The sequence below is a fragment of the Gossypium hirsutum genome, chromosome A07 (genome assembly GCF_007990345.1).
Source record: "Gossypium hirsutum isolate 1008001.06 chromosome A07, Gossypium_hirsutum_v2.1, whole genome shotgun sequence".
Taxonomy (NCBI): domain Eukaryota; kingdom Viridiplantae; phylum Streptophyta; class Magnoliopsida; order Malvales; family Malvaceae; genus Gossypium; species Gossypium hirsutum.
Genome location: NC_053430.1, coordinates 12,204,070 through 12,219,406, shown reverse-complemented (window position 1 = coordinate 12,219,406; position 15,337 = coordinate 12,204,070). Strand labels below are relative to the sequence as shown.

Genomic DNA, 15,337 nt, shown 5'->3' with positions numbered 1-15,337 from the left:
GTATTATTATAAATGAGTTTGGTTGATATATATATATATTGGATTGTGATTTAAATTTGCAGGAGGTTTAAGCAAAATTAAGCAGAAATGCTGTCGAAATTTTTTTAAAAAACTTAGTAATACCTCATACTCTGTTCCGAGCCGGAATACGAGTAAGGGGTGTTACATCTAGAACAATTGTAATTAAGGAAGTCCACAAGAGAAAGGAGAAATGCTATTCTAGATGATTATATTGTATTTCTCCAAGAACATGAGGATGATAATGGAATGATAGAAGATGATCCAATCAACTTTCATCAAACTATGAAAAGTTTTAATTCTCAAAAATTGATTGATGCCATGAAAGATGAGTATGAATCTATGCAAGACAATAAAGTTTAGGAACTTGTCCCATTATCTGAAGGTGCAAAACCAATTGGTTGTAAATGGATATTTAAAAGCAAGAGTGATGCAAATGGTAATGTGGAGAGGTATAAGGCGCATCTTGTAGCTAAAGGATATACTCAGAAAGAAGGTATTGATTTTACATAAACTTTCTCTCCAGTTTCATCGAAAGGCTCCTTCAGAATAATCATGGCGCTTGTTGCTCATTTTGATCTTGAGTTACATCAGATGGATGTTAAGACTGAGTTTCTTAATGGCGGCATTGAAGAAATAGTTTATATGGTGCAACCAGAAAGTTTTGAGTCGAAAGACTCAAAGAATATGGTTTGCAAATTGACAAAATACATCTATGGACTCAAACAAGCTTCTCGTCAATGGTACTACAAGTTTCATCAAATAATTGTTTCGTTTGGTTTTGAGATGAATATTGTTGATTATTGTGTGTATCACAAATTCAATGGGAGTAAGTACATATTTCCGGTTCTATATGTTGATGACATTTTGCTTGCCACTAATGATATAGGCTTATTGCACGAAACCAAGAGGTTTTTATCCAAGCATTTTGAGATGAAAGATCTTAGGGATGCCTCTTTAGTTTTAGGAATTCAGATACATCGAGATCAATCTAGAGGTATTCTTGGATTATTACAAAATAACTATATTGATAAAATACTCAAAAGGTTTGGTATGCAGAGTTGTAGACCAGGTGACACCCCTATCGCTAAAGGAGACAAATTTAGTCTTACTCAATGCCCTAAAAGTAACCTTGAAATTCAGGAAATACAAAAGATTCCTTATGCATCAGCTGTTGGGAGTTTAATGTATGTTCAAGTATGTACGTGTCCGGACATTGCGTACATTGTTGAGATGTTAGGCAGATATTTAAGCAACCTTGGTATAGACCATTGGATAGCAGTCAAAAGGGTTATGAGATATCTTCAGAGAACAAAAGATTACATACTTACTTATAAGAGATCAGATCTTTTAAAAGTCGTAGGGTATTCTGATTCAAATGCTAGATGCCAAGATAGTAGGAAATCTACATCAGGTTATATTTACCTGTTAGTCGAAGGAGCTATATCTTGGAAAAGTGTCAAACAGACACTTGTAGCTTCGTCCACTATGGCAGCAGAGTTTGTATCATGTTATGAGGCATCAAACCATGGAATATGGTTGCGGAAATTTGTTACAGGGTTGCGTATTTTGGAGAATGTAGAAAGACTACTCAAATTATTTTGTGATAATAAGTCAGCAGTGCTGTATTCCAATAACAACAGGATGAAAGACAAAGCATATTGACATAAAGTTCCTAGTTGTAAGAGAAAGAGTGCAAAATGGTCAAATATTCATAGAGCACATTGGGACAAACTCCATGATAGCGAATCCGCTCACAAAAGGTTTACCACCCAAGGTCTTTCATGACCACACTGTTCACATGGGTGTTACATTGTTTGAGGATATCATGATTTAGTGGGAGTTTATATTTCAGACATTTATGTATTTGGTTATCTTCTGATCAGAAATGAAGTATTCAGTTTATTCACTCTGTTTATTATTTTGAAATTGATCTCACTTAAGTTTAAAGAGGACCAATTGGAAATAGACATGTTTAGATCATATTGCATGAAATTTCCATGCTACACATCCATGCTTGATCTATGTCATTTGGTTGTGTTAATATACGTAATCATGGATGGATTTAGTTATGATTTTTGTAACGAAAGTCGCCTTGGTTCTATGTTAACATAATTAATGGACGAGATTGTTCGGAATGCCTTTTGGATATGATAGTAAAATTTTGAGCTCATAAGGTTATATAATGGCATGTAATTATAAAGTAATTAGTATATATATGTGGTCCAAGTGGGAGATTGTTGGAAAATTTGGACATCACATATATAATAAGGATAATTACATATTATTTACTATCATGATAGGTTAGCCCAAATTAAAAGTGATCTAATTTGGTTAGAATTTTATTGGGCTTTTAATTATTAAATAAAGCATAGGTCAAATATGTGTAGACACTATTCTAATAAATTCTAATTAATGATGGGCTAATTAGAATTTGATTAGAACTAATATACTAAGGTTATAAATAATAGGATTATGGTCCCCAAATTACACACAAGATATCTTTTCTAATATCCCATCATTAGGAAAGAGAGAGCAGATATTCTCTGAATTTCTTGTGTGCTAATTTGGAAGATCAAATCTCCAAGATTCAGAAAATTTCAAGGAATCCATGGATTTAGGTACGCTTCCGCATCTATTTTTGTTCTTAATTTATTCTTGATGATTTGACATGATAGATCCTAGTTTATTAAGTTTTATTTTAGATTTATTTTATAAATCTAACATTTTGGTCATTGGTTGTTTTGGAAAAATTGGTCTAATAGGAATCTTTATTCTGAAAAAATTAACCATCAACATTTACACATCATGTAATTTGATTTTTTTTTTGTAGTTTTGATTTTATTTGTGACATTGAGAGTTAATTTTAAGAAAATGAGAAAATATGAAAATTACTATCTTAGACTTTTGGGTGTTTTCATTTTTGATATATATATTCAATCAAATTTAGCTGATAATTTTTTGTATCTTTTTAAGTGTAAGGGTCATATAGAAAAGTAAAACTATAAAAAAAAATTAAATTACGCAATGTGCAAATGTGGTTGATGAAATCGGTTTGGTGTGGACTACCCCTATGGGCCACATGGTCCTGTAATTGTAGACTCTATGAATTTATGAAGTTGCTAAATGGCTTTTTCTTTCAAAGAAAATGTTGAGGGGTACACTTTTTAGAATAAAAACTTATTTGATATAATGTTTAAATGTTGAGGGTTAAAGTTGTTATAATTTCAAATTTAAAAACTGTTCTGTTATCTTTTAGTTAGTCATTAAAAGTTGATGACAAAAAAAGAAAAAATCGGATAGTTGAGTGATTATTTTATAATTTTTCATAATAGAATGATAAAAAATAAACTTATCAATAATTGGGTAACTACCGATGTAATTTATGGCAAGATCATAACCATTAATATTTTAGGTGTAAATATTATTTTAAAATTTAATAAATTGGTTATTTAAAAGTATTAAACTGTAATTTTTGAAAGTGCTTGTAACAGCCAAATTTTTCAGTGGTGTCGGAAACAGTGATTCGAGATCACTAAATCCGACGAGTAAGTTTAGAAATTTTAACAAATAATAATTATAGGCCAAGCGCGAACTTAAAAGAATTATTTTTAATTAGTGAATTTTGCGATTTTAAAAGAATTAATCAGGTAAATTTGGTTGAAAACGAGGTATCGAGACCTCGGATTTATAAACCGAGCCATAAATATTTTTATAAATATTTATGGAGTGTTATTAAGTTAGTATTAAAGTTTCGTTAGAAAATTTTAACGTTTGGTTAGTCAATTAATTAAAAAGGACTAAATTGAAAATAGTGCAAAATTTATTAAATTGTGATTAAATAGTTTAAGTGATTAAAAAGGAGGGATTTAAAAGGAAATTGGACCCAAATTGTATGGGCTGGACGGTTGGGCAAGAAAATCAGCAAAAAAAGACAAGGAGAAACAAGGGCAAAATGAGAAATTTTACAAATTAAACATATAAAACAAGACAAATTTGAAAAATCTAGAGATATCATCATTTTTCTTCAGAAAAATGCCATGGGAGGTCTGAAAGCTGCTGGTTTTTCATACTTTGACATATGTGAGTTCAATTCTTACCCTTTTCTTTGAGATTTTTATGTTTTTGTGACTTTTACAATTAGGTCCAAGTGTTTAATTCATTAGTTTTTGATTTTATGAACAAAATTAAAAGCTATCATTGATAAGTGTTAGCTGTTTATGATGAAATAAAATGAATTTGAAGCTTTGATTTTGTTGTTTGTTGATTTTATCAAGTAATTTCAATAGAAATTGATTTTAGGACCTAATTGTGAAAAAGTTATGAATTAAGGTTTAGTGTTAAAATGCTGATTTTTAAAGATTGTGTAATAGTTTAGAATGATGAAATAAAATGTTAATTGATAAAAATTAGCTTAATAGATGGGCTAATTGAGCAAGGACTGAATTGTATGACCTTTGAAATTTAGAGGAAAAATGGTAATAAACATCTTGAACTAAAACAATATTGGACAGCAGAAGTAGACTAACTTTGAAAAATCACCATAAATTTTATAAATCGAATTAGAAGATGAATAAAATATGAAATTAAAGCTTATTGAGTCTAGTTTTTCATAAAAGAAACGGTGTAAGCAATGGATTTGTAAATTATGAGATATAATGAATTTTGTGAGACAATGTTAGAATGAATTCGGGTTCCCCTGTTTTGACTTTGGAAAATCACCAAAAATTGGAGAAAATTAATTAGAGTCTCAAATTTATATGCTTAGAATCCTTAATGAGTCTATTTTCAATAGAAATCAATGGGAATATTTTCTGAGTTTTGTACTGTGATATAATTAATTTTTAGTGAAGAGAGGTCAGAACTGTTGGATAGTGAAACAAGGGAAACTTAAATGAATAAACTGTACTAATTGGCTAAACCAAAAATTCTTAAAATTTAATGGTGGAATAATATGTGAGTCTAGTTTTAGTGAAAATTTACGGATCTTAATTTTGAGCTCTGTAGCTCGAATTATAAATAATTGAGTGACTATGACTAGTGTGAACAAATTGATGTGAGCATTAATAAGTAATTGTGAAATTGTACTTACAAGAATGTTATATACATTAAGGATGTGGAATGGAGAGGAGGAGGAGGAAAAATATATATGAATATTCAGTTAGCATGGCTAATTTGCATGTTTTAAGCTCATGGACTAAATTGAATAAAAGTAAAACTTTAGGGGGCAATTTTGTAAAAATGTCAAAAATGACTAAATTGAAGGGAATAAATTGTTTTATTATCTAAATTAATAAATTGAATGAAATTATCAATTTACGATTGGGTGAAATTTGGGAAAATGGTAAATTACCAATATGCCCCTAAATCTTGGTATTTCTGCAATTTAGTCAGGTAGGTTCGGATACCCTGAATGAGCATGTAAATATGAAAATTTAAGTATTGTATCGTATTTTATATGATATTTTGAATTGAATATATGAAAAGGATGTTACATGAAACATGAAAATGAATACTAAATAATATAAATTAATTGAAATTATTCTGAAAATTTCGGTAATGCCTCATATCCTATCCCGGTCTCAGGTACGGGTATGGGGTATTACAGTGCTAATACCTTCCTCGTGCGTAACTGACTCCCGAACCCTATTTTTCTCTGGATTTTCGCGTAGACCCAAATTCGGCCTTTATTGTTGTTCAAAAATAAATTTTCTTTTTTTAAAAAAAGAGGAGTTATTAGGTGTCCGATCACATCTGGAAAAAAAAAGATCGGTGGCGATTCTTTTTCTTTTTAAAACCAAAATTCCATTTTCAAATTTTCAAATAATCGCCTCAACAAGTGACCAAAGCGAAATTTTTCACGTCGCTACAGAGGTGACCCAATCACATCTCATAAAAAAGGATTGGTGGCGACTCCAATCTTCGTTTTCAAAATAAAAATTTTTGATTTAAAAAAAAATGGTTTCGACAGCTTGGCGACTCCACTGGGGACTAAAATAAGAGAGTCAAGTCACAAGTTAATTAGTTCTTGTCTTTTTTGTTGAAAATTGATAATTTGGTTTAAATTTATGATCCTTTCGTTGCATTTCATTTTTATGGTCTGCATCATTTTGATATATTTTCCTTATTGGTTCGAGTCTTTGGATATACTTTTTCATTTTGCATTTCATAGTCGGTTGATTATACACTTTTAAGTGGGAGTGAGAAACTATTCCTTCGTGAGGTGTTCACCTCCATATAGGATAGTGGATCGCTTTCGAGATATATCTGTACCTATGTCTATGTGAGATTTTGAGACGTGATATTCGTGACAAGTTTTAAAGATTTATGAATGAATCGCTCTTGAGACTAACATATTATCACGATTAAGGCAAGTGTACCTATCGAACAATAGTATAGTTCAGCAAGACCGGATTGTCAAACCCAAAGGAACTACAAGTACTAGTATTTACTTCATTTTTATTATCTAGCCTAAAAATTAAGAGGTTTGGTTATCTAAACTAATTATTAACTAAGAATGCATAGAAAGAAAATTTGGGAAAATACTTTTGGGAAAATTCGATTGATTAAGACAATACCTAAAGAAAAATCCACCTAGACTTCACTTGTTATTTGACTCTGAATCAGACGATTTATTCATTTGACTTGATCGTAGAAATCCCTGAGTTATATTATTATCTCTCTCGAGACTAATAACGTCTAACCCTAGGTTGAATAATTGAAATATCTTTCTAATTAACACCCTAGAATTGCATTAACTCGATCTATAGATTCCCTTATTAGGTTTCACCTTAATCCAGTAAAATCTTATCACCCTATCTCTAGGCGTGCAATTAACTCCGCTTAATTATGACAAATTTACTCTTAGACAGGGTCTATTCCTCCTCTAAATAAGAGCTTAACTTGAATCAATATCTTGGAATATCAAAACAAGAATTAAGAACACATAATAAAGAACAAGTCAAATATTTATCATACAATTCAGATAATAATAACAAGATCCGTCTTAGGTTTCATTCCCCTTAGGTATTTAGGGTGTTTAGTTCATACTTATGAAAGAAAACATCTCAAAAGAATAAAGATAACAAAACACAAGAAAACCCAAAACTCCTGAAGGAACTTGAAGGGAGATCTTCAGTCTTGATAACGAATCCGACTTCTGAGATGGATCAATCGGCTTTCCTTGAGTAATTCCTTGCTTCCTACTCTCCGTCCCCTTCTAAGTGCCTCTTCAGGTGTTTAATAGACTTTTGATTACCTAAGAGCCCAAAAAATTGGCCTTTTCTGAATAGGGTTATACTTGGGCTCAACAGGGATACGTCCATGAGACACGCCTGTATGCGATTACTCTAGCCCGTGGTCAAGGCTGTTGAACAGGCACGGGCGTGTAGTATACCCGTGTAAGTCGTACTTCAATCCTGCCAAAGGGACACGACCGTGTGAGAAAGTCCAGGCCGTGTTGATTCCCCACGTGGGTCCATTTTCTCCATTTTCGGCCCGTTTCTCGCTCTTTTTACTCTCCTATGCTCTCCTAAGTATAAAACATGAAATTAAAGGGTTAGGAGCATCGAATTCACCAAATCTAAGGAGAAACCATTCATAAATAGTCTAAGTATGGGATAAAAAAATGTATAAATTACGGTTTATCAAATACCCGCACACTTAAGCATTTGCTTGTCCTTAAGCAAAAATCCTCAACTCATAATCAAAACAAATTCTTCTCAATTTCTAATCCCTATCAATAATATATTAAAATAATCTATAAGTACTCATACATTGAAAATTCAACTAAAAGTACATCAAAGTTTCAAACATTCCAAGTTGAGCATTTTATCACGAATACATAGGTGTCTCCCCTCATCTAAGTGATTACCTTTGATCAAAATATCACAGAGTTTAACATCCTCACTAAAGATTCACTCAAATCACTCAAGGTGTTTAAGGACATCAATAAAAGCACTCATTAGTCAATATGAAAAGTTACTACCAGAGGCTTGCTTGAAAATCAAATCTCCACCACTATAAATTGAGCTAATACATCAATCAAAAAGGTCTTTTAGAGGGTTTTAACGTGGCTTTGGTTAGGGGTGTGGTCACAAGTTGAAATAAGATGTTAGAATCGAGATTGAATTGAAAAATTACCTAGCTAGGAAAATAACTAGTCATCAGTTGACTACAAGTGAGCTTCTTCTCAAAATATGGTATTAACACTCAAGCTCAAAAACGACGAATTACTACTAATATGTATTGAAGTAAATTTTTTTTTAGAACAAGTCAAATATTTAGAAGAACAAAACATAGCTAAGCAATTAGTTCAAATCAAATCTCGAAAAAAATAGGGATCAAATTAGGGGATTTCAACAATAATGGGTTATGGGTTAATATTGAGGGTAAATCAATTAATAGTTTGTTAGGCTCAAAGGGGTTTACTAAGGGTTAATTATGAAGGTAGGCTTTTGTGGAGTGAGTGGGTTAAACCTAAGTGCCTTTATCATTTTGACATATCAAATCAAATGGTGTGGTCTTGACATGCATAATCAAGAAAGTTCTAGAATAACAAATCAAAACTGACGCACTCATAGTGAAAGTGAACATGAAAGGAATAAAATATGCTTTAAAGGCTCAAAATCTCACAAAAATTATGGCTTTTTGATGTTTAAAGTTGTGAATTTCAACTTAAGATAATACCTAAACTTAGGGAAACAACCTAAAAGTTTTTTATTCCTCAAAAATCAACTTATCATGCTTGATTCCTTAATGTCTTAAAGTTTAAACAATCAATGCATAAATACCTATGTTTTAATTCAAGACATATTAATAAAAATCGTAAATTAATCCAAATTCATTCTAATAGTGATATGAGTGATTCATGTGAGAATAAGATAAAATTCAGGGATTTCTAATGATGATATAAAAGACCCCTCCACACTTAAGATGTACATTGCCCTCAATGTACAAAGAAAGATATATTGACAAAGATAGATTTATAATCATTAGATAGGGAGAGAAGTGAAACTTCCTGAATGATGAATGAACTCCTTGAATTGGAGTCATGGAGAATAAACGGCCAAAGCAATGATAAAGGTGGAGGAGGATACTCCCGTGGTGGTAGAGATTGGGTTCCACAAATGCTGCGCCAAAAGAATATTATATCTCATATTGGCTAAGGTCGTAGTCAAGTAGGGCATGACAGTCATGGAGAACCTTTCCCAGTGGAGTTCCAAGTTCCTGAGTAATAGTGAGCTTTGGAGCTTTTTATAACTGTGATAGAATCAGGAACTTTTTAGGAAATATATAAAGAAGAATAATTACTCGTAATGAAATAGCTGAAATTAAAACTTGTAAAATAATAATTATAAAACCTAATAAAAATAAACTTAAAGTAAAATAAAAAGTAGTCCTAAAATAGAATAAAAGTAACAACATAAAAGAATAAATAAAAGTTTTTAAACATCTTCATCGCTAGATAGTTTGCGAGGTGGGGTGGCGATGAGATGTGGAAGTGCTAACAAATTTGCTGTAGAGTAGCATCAATATTATCGAAGTGCTGAAAACACTACTGCTTAAATCGAGTAAGGTGCTCAGAGATGTCAGCGTATGAAGCCGCCGCATGAACTGGACGAGAGGGGGGTGGTGGCTAAGACGGTGGGTCTTCATGAAGTGGAGGGACATCATCAGTAATGTCCTCTGGGTCCTCCTCCTTGGTGGACTGGGCGAGGTGGTACTGAGGAGGGTAGGTGCCACGTCGTTTCTTGATCATCCTCATACTTCGGATGCTCGAGATGCCCTGTGGGGACATCTGGCCGATGAGAGTGAGGGAGGATGATTGGGCTGCTGTATTGAGGAGCCCGAAGTGTCGAGCCAGTCGAGTCACATAGGGCCCAATAGAGATGACCTCTTTCTTGTGCCGCTCCATCTGGTGGCGAATGGGAGGGTAATAAAGTGGGCGAGGTCGATGACGTGCCCATTCGCCATACTCTATAAGAAATAGGCGTCATGGGTGGTGACAACACCGGTGCTCTCTCGTCTCCCTGTTAGAGTGTGAGCCATGATGGTGTGTAGATACCTCAAGGATGAAGGGAGAGCCGATGCCTTGGAGCGACTAAGTTCGTAGGTGGCCGAGGCAGGGACGAGGTCCCTCCAGCATTTTGAGGGGGAGTAGTGTAGATGTGGCAGTGGAGGGTGTTGAGTTCATTATCGTCTGTGAATTCTTCCGTGTATAGCCCTAGTGTAATCCCGAACTCAGGTACACTCAACTGGTGTACAAGACCACCAAGGCAAAACTGGACCATTCTAGGATCGTCGAAGTTTGTCATGACAGTCTGAAGATGGAACGTTGAGCAGAGTTCCAATGCAAACTCGAGATACGTTGGCTCGACGATCTCAAAGAAGAGCCCCCACGGGTCAGTCGTTAGGAGGGTTCGGACCGCGTCAGCCAATTGAGTCTACTCGAGTGCGGCCCAATCAATGCAGCGGCCCACACCTAGGGGTCGGGCCTGTAATATCTGATATAATTCCTCATGGGGTCCCTAGGGAACCTGGAGGACCGGGTGCCTAATCTCCATGGTAGGACCCGAGGATGACGCTGCTCTTTTCTTCTTCTTCGAGGCGGGAACAGTGGTCTTCTTACCACGTGAGGGCGACATTGTACCTGCATTAAAAAATAAAAAATCAACCAATATGCCCCACGAATAGTATGAAAAATCAAGGCTAAATATAAATATTTTATGAGATTTATGTACGAGATGATACAAGCTAAAACCATTCAATATATCAAGTTAGAGGATTATGGAAATAATGAATGCATGTGAGTAGGCATAAATTTCATGGAAACAAGGAAAAATGAAAGAGTATATAGCATAATGTAGTAACTAAAATGACAAAAATGTTTATTAAAAAAGCATGAGTATTTTAATATTCTAACTATGAATATTCATTCAAGATAGTTCAATATAGCAGAGTAATATTGAAATAAGCAACATATTTAAAGAAAATAGAGAGAAAAGAGTAAACAAACGTAAAAACAAGGAGCTTTGGGAGTCAGAATTGGTGTTGTAGGTGGCGCACGGCGTGGGTGATAGGGCGTGTGAAGTTGCAGCTGCTAGGGTTAAGGTTTTTTGGGGAGGGAGCTGATGAATAGTGAGGGTTTATATAGATTTTGGGGCACACGGCCATGGGACGCGCTTTGTGGCCTAAATTTTTCCTGTGTGTTTCACGAATTTTGAATTTGAACGCGTCTGACATTTGGTCCACGCCCGTGTTCTTTGGGCGTGTAGGTGCACACAGCCGTGTAGCATGGCCGTGTCTTATTTCGTTCGCTTCTCCCACGCCAGTGTACATAGGTGCACGCCCGTGTTCATTTTGACAGTGTCAACCACGGGTGGTTGGCACGGGCGTGTCGCACGCCCGTGTTACATTCTCAGTTTCAACCACGGTTTCGAGGCATGGGCATTTGGTAGTTTCACCCACGGGCATGTCACACGGCCGTGGCAACTTATTGTATCTCGTGTTGGAGAAAAAATCTTACCCTGTTTTAACACGGCCTAAGGTACGCCCGTGTGCCTGGCCTTGTAGCCCTTTGAAAGTCTGCGTTCCATGATTCAGTTAGTATGTTAGATGTTAAAAATTAAAATTTTAAAGAAATTAACATTGTTAGTGCTCGGGTTTCCTCCCAAGAAGCGCTTATTTATAGTCTAAGCTCGACTTACCTCTCTTCTGCATGGTCAAGGTGGTGCGAGGAGTTTACACTCTTCATCCCTGCTATCAACTTTATCAACATAAGGTTTAAGACGGGTATTGTTTACCTTAAATGTGCCAAATTTGGGATGAATTACCTCGACTGTACCATATGGGAAAATACTGAGTACCATAAGAGGATTTTCTTCATTAGGTTCAGGAGTGACAATGCGAGGATCTGCTGCATCTAGTAGTACTTTGTCTCCAACCTTAAGTTTATTTGGTGAGGTATTGAGCTTGTCTTGGCTCAGTTTCAGTTCATCGGGTGTTCTTGGTTTCTGTATCCTCCATTCATCTAGCTCATCGATTTGTAACCTTCATTCTTCATAGATATGTCCTTTGTTGTTGTTTGAACACAACTCAAATGTATACTTCGAAACTGTTTCCTGCATAGAGGGTGTCACCACATGATCAGTACTAGTAGAATGATTTATACAACCACCTTCAATATTTATTCGAATTAAGAGCTTGAAGAGTGATTGTTTTGTCTTCCACACGAAGTGTGAGTTCACCTGTACCAACATCAATAATGGTTCTAGCAATCGCTAAAAAGGGTCGTCCTAAAATTAAAGGTGCGTTACTATCCTCTTCCATGTCTAGAACAACAAAGTTTACTGGGTATATAAATTTATCGATCTTAACAAGAACATCTTCAATGATTACCCCAGGGAATCTAATGGTTTTATTAGCCAATTGAATGCTTATCTTTGTTTGTTTGGGTTTCCCAAGACCTAGTTGTTTAAACATTTTATAAGGCATAACATTAATGCTTGCCCCTAAGTTAGCCCATTGCATGATGAACATCTAAACTACCAATTAAACAAGGAATCGCAAAACTCCTGGATCCTTCAGTTTGTTGGGTAGCTTATTCTGTAATATGGCTGAGCAAACTGAATTCAACTCCACATGCGACGCCTCATCCAACTTTCGTTTATTTGTTAAAAGCTCCTTTAAAAACTTGACTGCATTTGGCATCTGCGAAAGGGCTTCAATAAACAGTAAATTAATATGTAGTTTCTTTAAAAGTTTAAGGAATTTACCAAATTTTTCGTCTGATCGGTCTTTCCTTGTCGCATTGGGGTATGGCACACGAGGTTTATATTCTGTACTCATCAGCTTTGGGTCATTTTAGCCTACCTCATTCTTATATTTGCTTACCACCGTTTCTGGCCTTGGTTTTGCAACTAACCCTTCATCATCTTGAATGGCAATCGTGTTGAGTTTCTCCCTTGGGTTAGATTCAGTGTGGCTTGGCAGGCTACCTTGTGGTCGTTCAGAAATCAGCTTGGCGAGCTGTCCAATCTAAGTTTCGAGCCCCTGGATAAATTTGGTTGTTGATTTTTGAGTGTTGTCTCGGTATTCTAAAAATGAGTTTCTGACACCGAAATGAATTTGGTTAGCATCTCCACAAGGTTTAGCTTTTTCTCCTGCTGGTACGGTGGTTGCTGAAAGCCTAAAGGGGGTGGTGGTCTCTGATTTCCTTGGCCTCCCCATGAAAAATTTGGGTGGTTTCTCCAACCTGTATTGTAAATATTGCTATAAGGATTGTTTTGAGATCAAGGATTGTTACCCATGTAATTTAACTGCTCATTCTCCATGTTGTGGCTATAAGATGGGTATTCTGAACTGCTTGATCCACCTCCACTCGCTTCGCACTACATTACTGGGTGAACCTGTGAAGAACTAAGGAGACCGTCAATTTTCTTATTCAAGAGTTCTACCTGATTAGAGAGCATGGAGACTGAATCGACATTATAAACGCCGCCTGCTTTTGTTGGCTTTACCCTCATGACTTGCCACTGATAATTATTCAGTGACATATCTTCTATAAATTCATAAGCATCTTAAAGTGTCTTATTATTGATGGTTCTGCCAGCGGCTATGTCGATCATCTGTCGAGTCGAAGGATTCAGGCCATTATGAAATGTTTGAACCTGTAGCCAGAGTGGTAACCTATGGTAAGGGCATCTTCTCAAGAGGTCCTTGTATCTCTCTCATGCATCGTACTGTGTTTTCAAATTCATCTACACAAAAGAAGAGATATCATTACGTAATTTAACCGTTTTAGCCGGCAGAAAATATTTTAATAAAAACTTTTCGGTCATTTGTTCCCAAGTAGTGATTGACCCTTGTGGCAATGAATTCAACCATTGTTTTGCTTTGTTTCTCAATGAAAAGGGAAACAACCGAAGGCAAATGGCGTCATCAGAAACGCCATTATTTTAAAAGTGTCGCAAAATTCTAAGAAATTTTCTAAGTGAGCGTTGGGATCTTCGTCCCGCAAACCATCAAACTGAACAAATTGCTGTATCATTTGAATTGTGTTAGGTTTCAGTTCAAAAGTATTTGCAGCTACAGCGGGTCTAACTATGCTCGACTCAGTTCCTGTTAAAGAAGGTTTAGCATAATCATACATAGTGCGCGGAGCAAGATTCTGATTAACAGCAATCGCAGGAGGTAGCGAATTTTCTTGGTTTTAAGCCATTTCCTCAGTTGTGGTTGAAGTATCGTCGTCTTGCACTTTCTCTATGTATCGTAAGCTTTGTCTTATTTCTCTTCAGTTTTTGCGAACTGTGCGATTGAGCTCACTATCAAACAGTAACGGTCCTAACGGGTTTCTTCTAATCATAAACTAGAAAAACCTGTCAGAAGAAAATAAATGAAGAATTAGAAAAGAAAAGAAAAATTTAAATTGCAATAAAAGTAAAATGGCTAAAGTAATAAAAACTGAGTGTTCCTAATATCCTAGTTCCCCGGCAACTGCGCCAAAAACTTGATACGTGATATTCGTGACAAGTTTTAAAGATTTATGAATGAATCACTCTTGAGACTAATGTATTATCACGATTAAGACAAGTGTACCTATCCAACAGTAGTATAGTTCAGGAAGACCAGATTGTCGAACCCAAAGGAACTACGAGTACTAGTTTTTACTTTCTTTTCATTATCTAGCCTAAAAATTAAGAGGTTTGGTTATCTAAACTAATTATTAACTAAGAATGCATAGAAAGAAAATTTTGGAAAATAGTTTTGTGAAAATTCGATTGATTAAGACAATACCTAAGGATAGACTTCACTTGTTATTTGACTCTGAATCAGACGATTTATTCATTTGACTTGATCTGTAGAAATCCTTAAGTTATATTATTATCTCTCTCAAGACTAATAATGTCTAAACTTAGGTTGAATAATTGAAATATCTTTCTAATTAACACCCTAGAATTGCATTAACTCGGTCTATGGATTCCCTTATTAGGTTTCACCTTAATCCGGCAAAATCTTATCACCTTATCTCTAGGTGTGCAATCAACTCCGTCTAATACCTGGAACCAAACCCGCCGAATAAAAAGATTTGCTGCAGGTCCGATGACAACCCCCGAATATAATGGGTGGTGGGTTAAAAGATTCAATGATAACATCCCTGGGCTGAGTCAAAAAGGAACTCAACCAATGGAAGAATACCTGCAAGTGATCCCATCTGAGCTAGATATCATAAAGCAGGATTTTGAAAGAAGGAATGCAGAGCTAGGAAAGAAGATAGAGTAGTTGGAAGAGGAAAAGATGAAATTAGGACTAGATGTTG

The 15,337-nt window shown here is 35.2% G+C and overlaps 1 protein-coding gene and 1 non-coding gene across 2 annotated transcripts; both read left to right on the top strand.

Annotated features, from left to right (window-relative positions):
* The first annotated feature begins 573 nt into the window (after positions 1–573).
* LOC121232360 (secreted RxLR effector protein 161-like) lies at positions 574–1,683 on the top strand. Its single transcript, XM_041118170.1, has 2 exons — positions 574–708; positions 1,078–1,683. The coding sequence occupies exons 1-2, from the start codon at positions 574–576 to the stop codon at positions 1,681–1,683; spliced, it is 741 nt and encodes a 246-aa protein (XP_040974104.1).
* A 12,021-nt stretch (positions 1,684–13,704) lies between these two features.
* On the top strand, positions 13,705–13,811 carry LOC121203908 (small nucleolar RNA R71). The gene has a single exon (XR_005898840.1). It is a non-coding gene; the product is annotated as a small nucleolar RNA R71 (small nucleolar RNA).
* Positions 13,812–15,337: the final 1,526 nt, after the last annotated feature.

Bases quoted from the DNA above. Each gene is read 5' to 3' on its own strand.
- LOC121232360 (XM_041118170.1), top strand. From the start codon at position 574: ATGGCGCTTGTTGCTCATTTTGATCTTGAGTTACATCAGATGGATGTT. The intron at 709-1,077 runs GTTTGCAAATTG...TTTGGTATGCAG, and splicing joins CGAAAGACTCAAAGAATATG to AGTTGTAGACCAGGTGACAC.